General features: G+C 53.4%; 3 protein-coding genes across 3 annotated transcripts; 1 reads left to right on the plus strand and 2 right to left on the minus strand.

Moving 5' to 3' along the window:
• Positions 1-5,617: 5,617 nt before the first annotated feature.
• Positions 5,618-5,953, plus strand: J4E88_003978 (uncharacterized protein; the record flags this gene model as incomplete). Its single annotated transcript, XM_049397626.1, has 1 exon — positions 5,618-5,953. One exon carries the CDS (start codon positions 5,618-5,620, stop codon positions 5,951-5,953), a length of 336 nt encoding a protein of 111 aa, XP_049257014.1.
• A 2,928-nt stretch (positions 5,954-8,881) lies between these two features.
• On the minus strand, positions 8,882-10,565 carry J4E88_003979 (uncharacterized protein; the record flags this gene model as incomplete). The annotated part of the gene is made up of 2 exons (XM_049397627.1): positions 8,882-10,030; positions 10,086-10,565. The coding sequence occupies 2 exons, from the start codon at positions 10,563-10,565 to the stop codon at positions 8,882-8,884; spliced, it is 1,629 nt and encodes a 542-aa protein (XP_049257015.1).
• A 603-nt stretch (positions 10,566-11,168) lies between these two features.
• On the minus strand, positions 11,169-13,835 carry J4E88_003980 (uncharacterized protein; the record flags this gene model as incomplete). Its single annotated transcript, XM_049397628.1, has 1 exon — positions 11,169-13,835. The coding sequence occupies one exon, from the start codon at positions 13,833-13,835 to the stop codon at positions 11,169-11,171; it is 2,667 nt and encodes an 888-aa protein (XP_049257016.1).
• Positions 13,836-15,471: the final 1,636 nt, after the last annotated feature.

Consider the following 15,471-nt stretch of genomic DNA (forward strand, 5'->3'; position numbering starts at 1 on the left):
AATCTGCATCTATTTTTTCATGCTCTTGTTCGCTGATCTTGAGGTGTTTCCCTCAAAGTGTTGTTCAGTTGGAGACAATCTGGACGCCGGAGATGAAGTTATTTCCGGGCCGAGATAGAGCCGCTGGTCACTTAGTCATCAATGACATTGGAACATCAAACGCGCCCCCTGTCTCCTACGCGAACGCGGTCTACAACATCGCTCAAGCAGCCGTACTGCCTGATGTTGCCATTGTCGATGCAACCCTATCAGTTCTATCTGAGCAGCTCGACACATCTTTACGTGTATATACCAGTCCGGCCCGACCCTTGACCTCGCACCGCGTCCATCCCCTCCAAAATCGACCTCCCATACTCGCGGGTCGATTGCCAGACACAACGTACACTGTCTAATCATGTGGTCCAGTTGATCATGAGTTTAGGCAAGCTAGGCATAGTGGGCAAGCTATAAACCGGATACATGGCGAGATTAGGAATCCCCTAGACTCGACGCGTCGCATAGAAAGCTTGCGCGACTGCTCCACGCGTACAATGTCAAGCTGGCAATTGGTCAGGGATATGCCTTGGTGCCTCTTCGAACAACACAGAGGCAAAGGAACCCAGGATAAGAAGCCAGCAGCACATCGCAAGCCGGTGGTTGGTCGGAGAACACCGCCTTGACGCGGAGCAAGACGGTGCCAAGACATACACACGCCCAATCTCCAACCTCTTCTGAAAAGATGGTACGTGGTTATCTTCACCGCTCGTTTATGTCCGGGTCTTCTCTTTGGAGAAACGTACGTACAGGCATATCAGGGAGATACCCTTCTGAAGACCTGCTGGTCGATGAGTCAATGTCTGCGATCATGAGTCGTGGTAGACATGATCATTCAAGGTGCTTTAGACTGCAATGGCGCAGTTTGCAATCGGGCATTGTATCCAGGTTGTCTGGGTATGTCTCGCGGTGTATGACTTCCAGCAGGCATCGTTACATCAACCTTAACCCATTGAGATTTGGTCGCTGAACACGGACTCCTCTGAGGCCTTACCCACAGACCGTCATCGTACATGAACACGCTTCTAGATTGACTCCACTCTGTTCTCCCAGCCTTCTTTCGGATCCTCGCCTCCAGTCTTTTCATCCTTTCAACGGCTATTCACGTGAAAGACCAGAACGCCCTCCGAGCTGACTAGCAACTGAGGGTGTATTGCAAACCTAGAAAGCACTGCCTCTCTCATGCACAGGCCTTGGAATTCTCCCACAGTGCTAATTACACATCACCATCATCCGACTTTTCCCGCCTTGCGGCCAACTAATAGGGCTAGCTGCACGTTACAGAAGCCCCGCGAGAGCCACTTTCTACTCGCACTCGGGTTTTCTGGATCTGATAATGTGGCGCCGTCGCTCATTGTCATGCCAGTGGCCGGTAATCGGGCTAGGTTATTTTCCTTCGCTCGCTTAGATGTTGAGCATGAAGCTAATGACGCACGCTGCTGCGCACGCAATTGACAAGTGCGGACTCTCTTCCGAACTAATGGCTCAACTACTTGCAGCATGATAGTGCTTGTTCATTTTCCTCTCCGCCGATGTTGTTGTTATTGTTTACGTCAAAGTGTTGTGGGCGCGTAGGGAAACAACGTTTCGTCAAGCGCTGGGTCGCGATGACGGCCGCAACGGGGTTGTCGCACAAAGTGTGCTATCCCTCTGGTTCCATAGGGTCTACTGCTATTTCTTTGTTGTTCTCGTTTCCTTGTTCCCCACACTTACACTGGTGGGTTTGAGCTTACCGTGCATGTCATATCGGTCCTTTTGCTACGGTTTCGTCACCGCTCATTCGGTTGAAGGACGATGCGACCAACGCACCTTACACCCCGATCGTATGGGCATATCCTTGTCATGGTAGTAACTCCTGCCAATTGGATCAATGCGGCGATTTTTGCCTTTGTTATAGGTGTAGCTTTGCGAGCATCATACTGCTTCAGCATTATGTCGCCGGCGGCCATTTATCTGATGCGGATAGGCCACTAATTTGGAGTAAGGTGCGATGTCGTAGGTCACTTTCGCCCCACATACCTAGCTTGTATGTCTCCAATTGCTGGTACCGAGTGTCATGTTCAGTGCGTGCGACGTTCGGCCGCTTTTGGTCAACCATATCAGCAGTAACTGCCGCCATCTGAAACTGAGAAATGCATGGAGGCTCGCCTGAGCATACCCCTCTTTCTGCGTCATCAGGCAAAGGTAGGTTCTCGAATACTTGCCTGCGTATGCCTTGTTGCCGGCGCTTTCCTTGTGGAAGCCACGTGCACGGCATATAGCCTTTGGCAGCCCCAATCACTGCTTGTTGATGTTTTTCCGGATCAGCACATTGTTGTCCGGCCATATCAGCGACCCAACACGGTTACGATAGCCAGATTCATGCGTAACACCATCCTTCCGCATCCTTCGCATGAACAACACATCGTCGCTAAAGTTCTGCTTTCTTTGTCTCTTGTCAGTGTCTGCACGCCTTCATCGGTCTGACAGGCTGCTCGTATAGTGGCCAGCCAAAGGATGTCCACGGCATCAGCCAGACCATGAGCTTGTCCCCTGATCCCTCCTCCTTTGTGCATATGCGGCTAGAGGTTGGTTGCATGCAACAGTTTCCCGTGCTCGAGCGAAACCTGCCAGTGCCATGCATATGCTCTCGGTGGTCAAGCGAAGACAAGGCAGGGCTTTCAGCCTGAGGTCCCGCCACTTCGGTCTTTTCACGTTCTGCACGGGGTGGCCGCCATCTACTGTCACACTTGCTTCAGGTATTTGTCGTAGCTTATCCTTCATGTCACGCTTCACTCTTTTTCCGTCATCGAATACCTTGCTTTGACTAAGACGTGTAGCCCGTGGAGTGATTTGTGATGTCCTCCCAGGCAATCTTTCGTCATCCAGTCTGCGCTGGTCTCGGCATACATGAACGTTCTCATCCGCCTTGACCAACCACATTCTTCTTACGCGGGGACATGTAACCTGGCTGGCCAGAACGACTTGACCCACCGTGAAGCGGCGCCCACCAATCCGCCTCCACACAGCTTAGCCTCGTCATGCACAAAGAGCGCCGGTGACCGCAGCTCCGGCCCACACAAGCACAGCAGTCGCTCGTCTCGGGATCAAAATTGCGTGCGACTTGCCATCTAGTTCCATCGCTGCCCATGTACTCGCGGCGTACCCAGCATCGCCTTGCTCTCACATGACGAGAAGTATGCGCGGAGTGCCGCGTAGCAAATTCCAACGTCGAGCCTTGATGAGACTGAGGTTTGCGTACTCAAGGAGCGCAATTCTGGGCATTTTTGCATGCCAGGACCATAAGAGGCCAAGTCACAGCGTCAGAGAAACCCAAAAGAGGTGGAATCAGCAACGGGTCGATTGATTGCGCAACTATTTGCAAGGTTACTTATGGTCGCAGCAGTGGCCGCAGTTGTCATGTTAATTGTGATGGCTGGTGTGTGGTTCCGTGCACGACGCAAGTCCGTCGTTGGGCCGGATGACACCTCAAGGACACCTCGCTTTCTGCATCACTCGATGTACGCTCACTTTGCCGCACTCATGCCATGGATGCCCAGAACACAGTTGAAGAAGATGGTTATGATTTTACAGCTCAATCTAACTGAGAGCAAGCAATTGGCTCGGTAATGTGGAATTGTTGCCTTGTTCGACGGCAAGGCAGACTGGTTGAGTCGACTTACGAAAGCACACTGCATCATGTTGCCACTGCATTGACTACACAATATGGCTCAAGCCTTGTTTGCCATCCTTTTGGGCTCACCGGTAAAGACGGTTCTAGTGAAGAAAACCTTCCCATAGGCCCGGTGGAGGCATCCTTCGCTGAGTATGAGCGGAAAGGCAGGCGAGCCAACGCGGATGTGTTCGTAAAAGCTATGACAGATGGCGAGACAACGCCAGGGATACGGCTTCTCCTTTGCTCAACCATATACCGCTCGCCACGTCAGAGGATCTCCGATGGGGCATGCTTTGGCTGGTTCTAGTGTGTGTCCGGGGGCCCAGATGATTACCGTGATATGCGATGGCGGCTTAGGTTCCGCATTAACTTCACGCCATCCTGTTATCTAGGATAGGAATGCCTGTCAGCGTGCAGGGCCTAGTCAGTCAACAACGGACCGGCCACGGGCAAAGTCAGCCGTTGAGTGGGGATATCGATCAGCTGAATGAAGGACCCAGTCCGTGCTATGCAACATGCATGCGGATGTTGCTAGCGTTCCATCCCAGTGGCGATGCTGGGTGACCAGGTGCGAAGGCGAAGACGCATGTCTGCAGCAGAACAAGATAAGGTGACTGGCCAACAGCGTTTCGAGTCCATAGTGGAAAGACCGGCATGTTGTGTGTCAGCCAAGCGGTAAAGGTGAGGATCTCTAGTGGACGCAAAAAACAGCCGAGCACCATCGGTGAAGCTCAGTGATGCTACACAGGTTGATTAGCGTGACCACAAACGGAAAATTTGGGGTCGAGCATGTAGCGTAGGAAATGAGAAATGCCCGAAGTACCGTGACCACATGGCGTACTAGTGCGTAAGGAGACAGCGATGCCCAACCGCAGGCGACGATACTGCTTATTCTCCAGGGCCTGGTCAGTGCATCTTGTAACGGTTGACCATAGCTCGAGGTGAAGGGCGTGGAACCTAGAGACTCTCAAGGTTGGCCCGTGTATTGCCTGGTGGCATTTCCACTGAGGTACCAATAGCGGGAGCCATTGGCCAATCGCTTACTGGACCCAGGAAAATATTCTTGAACCGGACTGTAACTCGGCATACACCAAGCAGCACGTGATCGTATCTCGGTTCACGAATGCTCCATCTCATATGGCATGAGAGGCCCGGATTGCTCGACAAGGACACACCATAACGACCCCAAGCGCCAACTAAGGCGTCTTGACAAGGAACATGCGGGATTTTCGCATCTGGAACAAAGGGTTACGTGGTTGAGGAAGCCACGACACGTTGATCCCCTAGCAAATGTGATAACTGTCTGCAGCTGGAAACGCCGGCACGGCCTAGGGTATCATTTCAGCCCGTCTCCGCATTACTCTAGCGTCAGAGTAAGAGGGATCCGTGAATCGTAGCGATATCGTTGGATGAAACCGGGTGGGGTGCTACCACGTCGATGAAAGGATAGGCCACGGCATCAATTTATGGCCTGACAGCGAAGCGGGCTCGGGTTCGATGGATGGCCGGCGAGGCCGGTGAGAGGAGTTCGTTTCGAAGGATAAATAGCGGTACGCTGCTGCCAGAATATCAGTCTCTTCACACTCAGTCCAAAGATCTCTTCCAGTCATTGACCATAGACTCTGATCCTCAGCCATCTTTTGCAACACCGGGCTTGACCAACAACACCTCTCTTGGGTATAGACCATAGCCGTCTTTGCCAAAGCCCTCCTACCATCCAACCATTCTGTGTGTGTCTTTGAGGCTCAAGGTTGAGGTGACCCCTGAGCTGACCCACTTCCAGGAACGCGATCGCTGGCCCTATCAAAAAGGTCCAGTGTTTGAACCAACAGTAACAGGTAGGTGTTCGAGTGCTGATATCCAAGCGGTTCGCGAACAAGACTAACGTGTTACCGAACATCAGACGTCCAAGCTCTTCCAGCCTGAAACATGTGCTTCTACGACCAACACAGGTTCGTCTGCGGCGACTGGAAGTGGGGCCACTTCCGACAGCACTGCGCCAAGGAGTACCGAATCGGCGAGACGTGTGGCATGAAGCTCATCATGCAGACAATTCCCACGGGAACATACTGCAAGCTCTGTGAGAAGATCAACACCAAGATGCGCCGCCGAGCCGCTGAGGTGGACCGCATCGGGCGCTGGCAGCGAGAGCCTCACAAGTTCGGTGCTTCGATCGAGAAGTCGATGGAGATGATTCGCAGTCTGGATGGAGAAATCAATGAGCTGTCTTGCGAGCGCAACCGTAGACTGCAAGCAGTCTACTGAGGTTACAGCGGTCACGGCGCGGGCGTCTGCGGTTTCGTTTCATGTATACCGCTTCGGTATTTTCTTTCAGTTTGAGGCCATTCATTTTTTGGGTCCAGAGGCGGAATGATGCACGCAGAGCTGGCATTGAGCGATGGCATACGGAACATGGAAGGCCGGGCGTTACCTCTTACAGTCGCTTCTTTCTATTCCTGAGATTCTTATTTAATGATGCAATGACCATTTTCAGTTTGTATGATTGGTTGCGTCCTCGATTGTGGTGATTGTAGCCGCTGTGCTTGAATTGGGGGCTGAAGCTGTCCAATCCGTGACCGTCGCGTAGCCGCGAATAGAAGTGGAGAGCTCATGGTGCACGGCCCGGCGAGAGACAATACGGCGCTTTCCCCTCAGTCAGGGAAGGCTGGTCGGGTGTTCGGGCGAAGAATTTGCGCCATGCAGCAAGGTCGACCATCGTGAGATGAAGCGGGCGGAGGGTCGGATTCGGTGGTGTTGTTGTGTCGGAGGACGGCTGGTGGGGTAAATTTCGCAGCTTGGCAGACACGTGACGACGCTAGGGCTCACTCGGATGGCGTGAGCGGGTAGTGCCGATAATGCCCCGGTCTTAGTTGCCTATCCCATAGTGTCAGCTGGTCGGCCTGCACTCACTCTGTCATCTTGTGTACTCTTTCTTCCACGTCTTTGGCCTGGCTTGTGTTGCCTATGGACACCACGACGTGTTCGTTCGTCCGTAAAGCTCTACTGACAGCAACCCGCATGGCCCACGGTCGGTCGTTCCCCCTGTGTGGCCGAGCTCATGCGGCGCAGATATGTGTGCGTTCTGGGTTATCGAGGGAAAGGTGCGTGAACCGATGCGTTGATCAGGTGGGTATATGCAGTGGTCTGCGAGTACTTCGCTCACTTTGTCGGCGTCGCTCTGATGATCATCTGTTCTCGTGGGCGATCTGTCGTGTTCCGTGTGTTCCATCGTGCTTTTCGTGCGGGCTGCACGATGTTCTTCCTCGTTCTTCCAGTTGAAAAAATTGCTTTCGAGGTCAGCTAAGCTATACAGTGGTCGTAGTAGGTTGCAACAGTCTCAAGAGCCAGGAAGGAAGGTTAGAAGAGTCGACTTACGTGGCGAACGCTAAGTGGCCTGAATAGCGGCCGATCGCCTTCATACGTCTTCAAGGCTCGACTCCACCACGTTTCTTCTCCGCCATCCGCTACCCGTATCGTTATCCAGACTTGGTGACTCACCATCCGATGTGTGTTCGTGCGAAGGAGAGCGCGGGTCGTCCAGACCAGAGGAACAAGAGCGTATGGGGCTGCCCAAGGTTCTTGAGTATGCTGCGACCGAAGCCCTACCACGGCGAGTAGGTTTAAGCGCTCGTGACATACGACAGGTTATCACTCGTGTACTACCGCTCCTCCCTCGGGCTGAAAGACGCGGTTAGGTGGACACCTGAGGGGCATACGTTCAGCACGACGACCAATGAGCCAGCTCGACGTGTTGTCAGCAGGACCACTCAGACATGGTTCGTACATGACTTACGACAGAAGGCATGTCTAAAAGCCGCACTTTGGATGTATTGGGCTGCAGTTGAATTTGTGTGCATAGCCGGAACACATGTAAAGCACCGGTTCGACCAATGATATCGCGAGACTGCACTTTTGGATATGCTGGGCAACCAACCCAGTACTTCTCTCATCTCGCTACAGTTCGGTAGTGGGCGACTAACTAAGTTGCATGTACTGGCGATACGTACCGCTTGACGCTCATTCATCCTGCTCTTTTCGTCGTCGCTACAAGCCTTGCGCATAGCGACTTTACCCTTTTGGGTCGATCTTGCTTGCCATAGCGCTCCCGCATATTATCTGCATATCGGAACGGACGCACTACGTGTCCCGCGCCAATCATGACAAAATCGAGGTTCACAGTTGGATTCTGCTTTCAAGTGCTTTCAACGTTTTCTTGTCTTATCGTCGCAGCAATTGTACCCGTCGACAGTCTACACCTAACGTCCAGGCTGCCATCCCAAGATCTGTGTTACCAAAAACAAGTGTAGACTAGTACTCACGGCGACAAAGGATGTATTGCGTTCGATGCAAGGCCTGTCATAGCCTATGCAGACCTTGTAGGACATGCGAATGTGGTACGTTCTTCGCCAAGGGCTCGACCAATCACAGTCCAGAAGCGGCATTCTGCCTCGATCGCATGCCGCCGACTTCGCCCAACGAAAACCTTGGACAGCCACGAAGTATGGCGCGCTAAACTGTTTCCATGATCATTAAGATTACCTTGATTTTCTGTACATGATGCAGTAACTCGGAGATTGCAGCTTTTCCAAAACGGGTTGTTACTCCAGGTATTGTCGACGGTTATATGCCCAATAGCGCGCGCTCCCACCCCCACCGGCGGCTCGTCTCGCAGCGAACGTCTAGGATGGCCCTTGCTGGTCGGCGAAGGTGTTCGAAAACCCCACGTAGGTCTCGCAAGAAGGGCAAGATCATCTAATATGAGGACAGGACCAGAGGTTCGTCGTGTAGCAGCTGGACCAAGCGCCTGCCGGGGACGCGAGCCAAATTTGGAATACCCCGGCTACTCTGTCTTTCATCCCTACAGCATCGCTCCACGGCAACTCGGAACTGGGCGCACTGCTACAGCTACACCATCGATGAGTCTCATATTCTTTTGAGCATAGACTCATTGAATCTGTCTTAGTACGTCAATCAACCCGTGATTGACCGCCTGGGCAACCTAAGAAGGAAGGAGCCTTTGGTCACGCCTTCCTCCCAGAGAGCACTGTAGCTTTAATGTAAGACTTATGACATACTTCACGAATTTAGGGCTGAGTATGCCAAGAGCCACCAGGGAGTTCTTTCGTATTTCAACACAAGAGGTTGTAATAGATAGCATCAATCACACACCCAATCCTATCATCTACACCCTACCTACACCTTCTCCCCCACCCCAACATCCCTCAACCTAACCCTCAACCCCCCCTTAGGCCTCGCCGTAATCCCCCCCTGAATCCCCGCCACATGCCCCTCCACCTCAAACCCAATCTCAAACCTGCCCACCAGACTCGCCACAAGACAAGCAAACTCCCCTTTGGCAAACTGCATGCCAATGCAACTCCTTGGCCCATGCAAAAACGTCGTAATGGCATAGTTCGACTCCGCGCCGCCCGTGTTGGCAGTACCAGGCTGCATCCAGCGGTCGGGGTTGAAGGAGCGGGCATCTGGGCCCCAGAGGTGGGTGGACGTGTTGATGGCCCAGGGGCAGATTACGACGGTTGTGCCCGCGGGGACGAAGTGGTTTTGGATGGTGGTGTCGTGGGCGGTTTCGCGGAGGGTGAGGGGGACGGGGGGGTAGATGCGCATTGTTTCTTGCAGTACGGCGTTCAGGTACGGTAAACGGTCGATTTCGGTCGAAGAGATTTGACCACCTGGTTGTAGTGCTTCAGACAGCTCGGTGCGTATCTCCTGTCGTAGCCGCGTTTGCACATCAGGGTTTTGACACAGCAGGTATACGGCCCATGACATGGCTGAAGCGGTAGTTTCGTGGCCCGCGGCGAGGAACGTCATGAGTTGGTTTACGAGGTCTTCGTCGCTGAAACCGCCGGATTCCATGGCTACGCTTAAAATGTCCATGCCTTTTGCCTCGCCGGATTGCAGCTTCTCGCGCTTGTCGTGGATGAGGTCTCTGGCGACTTTCTTGATGGTGTCGACGGCGTTGCCGATTATGTCGTTGCGCGCCAAGGGAAGATTGACGGCGACCCAGTGGGGGAGCAGATTGAGCAATACTTGGATGAGTTGAGCACCACGAGCGCCGGCGAAAATCTTGCGATAGGTTTCGTTGAGTTCGTTGGACGGGTTGCTTATGGCATCGAAGTCTTTGCCCATTCCTGCGACACCGATGATGTCGAGAGTGGCGCGGGAAGCCCAATGCCCGATTTCGACTACAGATGACCCATCAGGGCTGCTCTTGATGGTTTCAGCCAGCTTGTCCGTAAATTCCTGGGATTTACTCCAGAAGATCGGGTACAGGTCCTTGACATGTCGGAAGTTGAACGCAGGCATAAGTGCCTTTCTTTGACGCTGTAATCGCAGACACATTAGCTACCATCTTCTTAAGCCCATAATGTATACGCACCTTATGTTCATCCCCCTCCGCCAACAGAATCCCCACGCCCAACAACCTCCCCAACCCCTTCCTCAACCTCCCCGGCTTAACAAACTCATAGCTCCTCGTCACCAACACCTCGCCAATCGCCTTCGGATTCGTCACCAAAATCCTCGGCTCGTTGAACAACCACCGATAATACAACACACCGTCATTCGGCACATTGTCAATCCAATCCCGCTGCGGCTCACCCGTCGGGTCCTTGTAGATGCGTCGGAAGTGGCCGAGCAGGAAATGGCTGTCTGGCGGCGATGGTAGATGTCTTAACGGACTTAAAAACAGTGGGTAGACAACGATGGACCATGCCAGTTGAACCAAGACTGCGATTGCGAAAAGCGCAATGGTGTTCTTGATGTAGCCCGTCGAAACAGAGACAGTAGGCGCATACCGCTGACTAAACCACGTCCACGCCGCAGCCGCAAGCAGCAAAAAGCGTTTCGGCACCGCCATATCAGGAACTCTGCGCAAGGGGCGCGGTTGCAGATGTGCGAAAGGGATTGACTGTTTGGGGTCGATTGACCTGCGTGGATGTGGCGAAGCGGCGAATCAAGGTGTTTCGGTAATGGATGACGTAAGGAAGTTGTGTCTGCGCCACGACGGGGGTTGTTGAGCGGCGTGGTACTGTAATGCCAAGTAGTAACCAGCACAGATGATATATCGTAAGAAGAGAGAATTGAGGTTCAGCAAGCTGTCTTAAACATCCAGCTGCTCGCCCGCACATGCATCGTTTCGATTGCGCGTAGCTGGTCCGCAAAAGTCCGTGCGCCAGAGTCGGCATGTTGTCTTCCCGAGAACGCCCACCTGTTTAGGGCACATTTGCGACTGGCTGGCGGGATTGTTGTCCCGCGTTGGCTGAGTGGCTTCAAGGCAGCAGGAATGTATACGGATCATGAGGTCGCAAACTGCAGAAGCAAGCGGACGAGTTTTACGGGATGACGTTGGGAATCTTTTCTGATGTGTGTGTGTTGTGATTAATGCGATTCGCGTTGCTGTATCGCGGTACTACGTGGCCGAAAGCCCTAATTACGTTCCTCCCTAGACAGCAAGCAATCCTCATTTACGCTTCGTTGTCGTGTCCTCATTATCGCTTTTCCTTTCTACGGCCGTTGCTGTTGCCTCATTTGTTTGCTTCGTCTTCTTGTTTTCGGTGTCCTTGTCTTCGGTCACCGTGTCTTCGGTCTCTCTTGTCGCCACATCCTTCTTCACGTCCTCCTTCGATGGAGTCTTGGACAAATGCCCTGCAGTCTGCTTCGACCAAAGCTCTGAATACTTGCCAGCTTCATTCTTCAGCAGCTCTTGATGCGTACCTCGCTCGATGATCTCACCCTTCTCCACGACCAAGATCTGATCCGCATCAGCAATCGTGCTGAGGCGATGCGCGATGACGAAGGTTGTGCGGCCTTGACTCAGCTTGCGGAACGCTTGCTGGATGAGCGCTTCAATGGAAGAGTCGATTGCTGAAGTGGCTTCGTCAAGCATGACGATCTTGGGGTTCTTGAGGAGTACGCGAGCAATAGCTATGCGCTGGAGTTGACCGCCTGAGAGACGAACACCACGTTCGCCAACCTTGGAGTTGTAGCCGTCGGGGAAGCCAACAATGTCGTCGTGAATGGCAGCAGCGGCGCAGGCATCTTCGATCTCCTTGTCCGTTGCGTCGAGTTTGGCGTAGCGAATATTTTGTCGGATGGTCTGGTTGAAGAGGACAGGGTCTTGCGGCACAAGACCGAGAGCATTCCTGAGACTGGCTTGCGTGACTGAACGTAGATCTTGACCATCGATCATGATTGAGCCGCCGGTCACGTCGTAAAAGCGGAACAGCAATTTCAGCATTGTCGACTTGCCGCCTCCTGTCTCACCAACGAAGGCGATGGTCTGTCCGCCTTCCGCCTTCAGATTCACGCCCTTGATAATGGGCTTACGCTCGTCGTAGTGGAAGTCGACGTCCTTGAACTCGACTTCACCCGCGGAAACCACAATGTCTCTTGCACCGTCTTGGTCGGCAACTGTAGGTTTAGTATTGAGTAGCTGCAGAAGGCGCTCAGCATCAATAAGCGAGCTGGAGATGTGGCGATAGCTGTACGAGAGAACGTATAGGGGCGATGTCATTGTGTGCCAGTACATGATCAGAGTGACAAGATTGCCAACTGGCTTGCGGCCAGTGACAATCTGCGACATACCAAAGACGCAAGCACCGGCGAACCCGAGAGTTGTCAGAACGTCCTGTGCCGCATGGCCGCCCATAGATCGGAAGTAGTATGCGTATTGAGCGGAGATGGTGTTCATGATGTTCTCGGCATAGCGCTTGTGTTCGAACACCAATCGGTTGAAGTAAGCGACCGTCTGCCAGTTGTGGACAGTCTCATTGACCGTAGAGCTTTCAGTACGCTGCTTTTCGACATAGTCTCTTCGCTTCGGCTGAGAGAGCGTCGTGAAGTAGAATCCGATTACGATGTATGCTGCGCCCATGAAGAGGATGATGAAGGCCATGTAAGCGTCGAACAAGTGCGTTACGTAGTACATGGCTACGAACAGGTCCAACAGAATGGGCGCAATGTCGAAGAGAACCATCTCGATGAGCGAGTTTAGAGATGACGCCTGTTCAACAGCTTTCAGAACCTCCCCGGAGTCTTTTGAGGTGTGGAAGTCCATGGATAGACCGAGAACATGCTCATATGCGAGCAAGGTGATGCGCCGATACGCGGAGTTCGAGATGACTAAGTTTGCGATGCCATCGATTATGCCGAGCCCAGCATAGCTGTTGATGTATGAGAACAAGATCCAGAGGCCAATATCCCTCCACGGCATGACGCCACTCTGGGTCTCATAAGAGTGCTGTAGTTTGTTGGTGATGATACCGATTTGGCGAGGAGTAAGCAAGTTCAGAACACGCTCTGTCAGCATATGAATGAGTCGTAGACCCAGGCATGTCATGACTTTCCAGTCGTCTCTCGGGAATAGGTAGGGCAAGAACACGGCGAAACCCTTGAGATATCCGAACCAGCCACCCTCCTCTTCGAGACGCTTTGCCTGTTGCTCTTTGATATCCTTGTCGTCATCTTTCGGCGGTGCTTCCTCATCGTCGCTCGACGTTCCAGTAGGTATGGTGCCATATCCAGCGTTGCCGTTGGGTGTTGATGAACCATTCGCTTGCTTTCCTAGCAGAGACTGGCGTTCCTCGTCCGTGCTGACCACCGCCTGCTTGGTGACCAGAATGATGAAGGCGTCAAGAAGTAATATGAGCGAAGCCAACGCCCTGACGCAGTCAATCACGAAAGGCGCATTCTTCTGCCGACCCTTCTCGGGGATGGAAAATGCCGTTATTAGACATGTTGTAGTCTCGAAAGCGAATTGCAGGACAAACGCGCCAAAGTAGGCGTGCCACCGTAACGCCTTACTCGACCAGAGTATGTATGCGAGCGGACTCCAGACCAGTATCGATCCTAAGCAGCGGATTGCTGCAGGTTGTGGTGCCTCATAGTCCCAGTCGCCCATTGACCGGCTGAAGTAGTAAAGTACCTCTGTGATGTAGGCGACCAGTATTGTGAGCATGGCGATAAGTATGCTCCACCGCCTCTTTGCTGATACTAACCGTGGTTTTTGCAGTATGCACAAACTGAATGCGCATGCTCCCATGTAGTAGAAGCCGACGGTGGGCGCATGCATGTAGTTGAGGAGGGCCATGGCCGGGTAAAGCGGTGTCGCGGGTTCTGGCTGATCCATGGTCGTAGTCGTGATCGTGAGCTCGTTTCTTCGTTGATGTTCCTGTTCTCGTAGCGTCTGTCTTAGACACTTATGGCTGCGCACAGATACACGGTCTGTGCAAGGTCGTGGGAGGCGACTTTATCGTCTCACACGGTTGTTGGAGGCCTGGGAGTAGGTCGCACACCAGGTCTCAAACTGGCAAGGGCAGGCCGCCGAAAGGAAGGTGCTTGGTGGTGTGCGAATCCGGCCGCTGCGAGGAGGCAGAGGCTGCAGCCCCAAGCTTTTGATTTGGTGATATGGTCTTCAGCCGCACCGCCACAACGCTCTTCTCCGCTTAAGAATACCCGGCGAGCTCAGCCAGGAGGATTCGAGTATGTGTATGCTGTCGTGATGGGCAGGGTTGTCTTCGCTTAAGGCCTGGGTTTCGAACAGCCCGCGACGCGTACTTTGCGACAGCCTCCAGAGTTATACGATTGCGCGGCGCAAACTTCCGCGGCGTCGACTGTCACGCGCGCTTGATGATTTTGGCGGTCTGTTGATGGACGCGCGATGTTTGGTTGTCGCGCTTTGCGCATTCCGAACTGAAGAAGCTGCGCGCCCTTGTTAGCCTAGTCGGTGTGGCTAGTGCCCGCTGCTAGGTCTACTGCAATCACCATGCAGTCCACTCACCGCCGTCTCCAGCTATCTGCTTGATGCGGCGTACAGCGTACGGCGACACTCCGGTGCCGCCGCTGCTGAAGAAGCGGCAACGATGTATATATAGCGCTGCATTTTCCCAGAGAGTCGCCGGTGAGGCCGCACACCCCCAAATTTCTCTAGAGCCGTCATCAAGCGGCGAGACCCCGCTCTAGGCAGAAGCAAGCACCCAACACAACAGCCATGGCGGCAGAGCGACCGTCGGCGCTCGAGGCGGCAAAAGAGATTCGGGAAAATGGTTCACGGCCCATAGCGGGGTTGGACTTGATGGACGATGCGGCTCCTTGCAGGTGTCACATCTGCAAGATGCGAGTTCCTTCTGCGCCGGATTGGGTAAGCGAGGCTGCACTTCCTCAGGTACCGTGCATGCTTTCTGTAGATCCGCAATGCACGACACGTCGACTTGAATACCATCAACGGCATCCACTCCTAGCGTTTGATCTAGCTTTCTTATCAGACAAGCACACCGCCCAGTCCTCTAGCAGCTTTGCTAGTGTTCACGAGAGCCTCACTAGTGACTAGCAGGAGCCTCACGCCGTTGGTCTGGGAGAATGCTGTACCGAGCTTTTGTCGCCACGTCATGACTACGACACCGCGTTTGATATCAAGATTGACTGTTCTCCACGCTCAGAAGCGTCGCTGATGCTGCTGCGATCCACCGAGCACATCTGCATCCTCGGTTCCGAAGTCCGGTCCAGATGTTAAGCACGCTTCTGTCAGTACCAGGGTAGCATCGCAAAGCCATCGATTATGCAATGTGGCACGACATCCCAGATCCAACAGATCTAGATCCACTGCGAGATCGGCCCGCAGGATCCGCACGTTCGCATGGCAAAGATGGGGCCATCCAACGACCACGGTCATCCAACAGCGACCTGGCCCAGGGTCTTTGGCGACCGTACCACACCCCACCCAACATGTATACAAGTCTCAAGAAACACTCCAGTACCCCGTAGCA

The sequence above is a fragment of the Alternaria novae-zelandiae genome (assembly GCF_023758075.1).
Source record: "Alternaria novae-zelandiae strain BMP 2774 chromosome Unknown scaffold_6, whole genome shotgun sequence".
In the NCBI taxonomy this organism is placed as follows: Eukaryota; Fungi; Ascomycota; class Dothideomycetes; order Pleosporales; family Pleosporaceae; genus Alternaria; species Alternaria novae-zelandiae.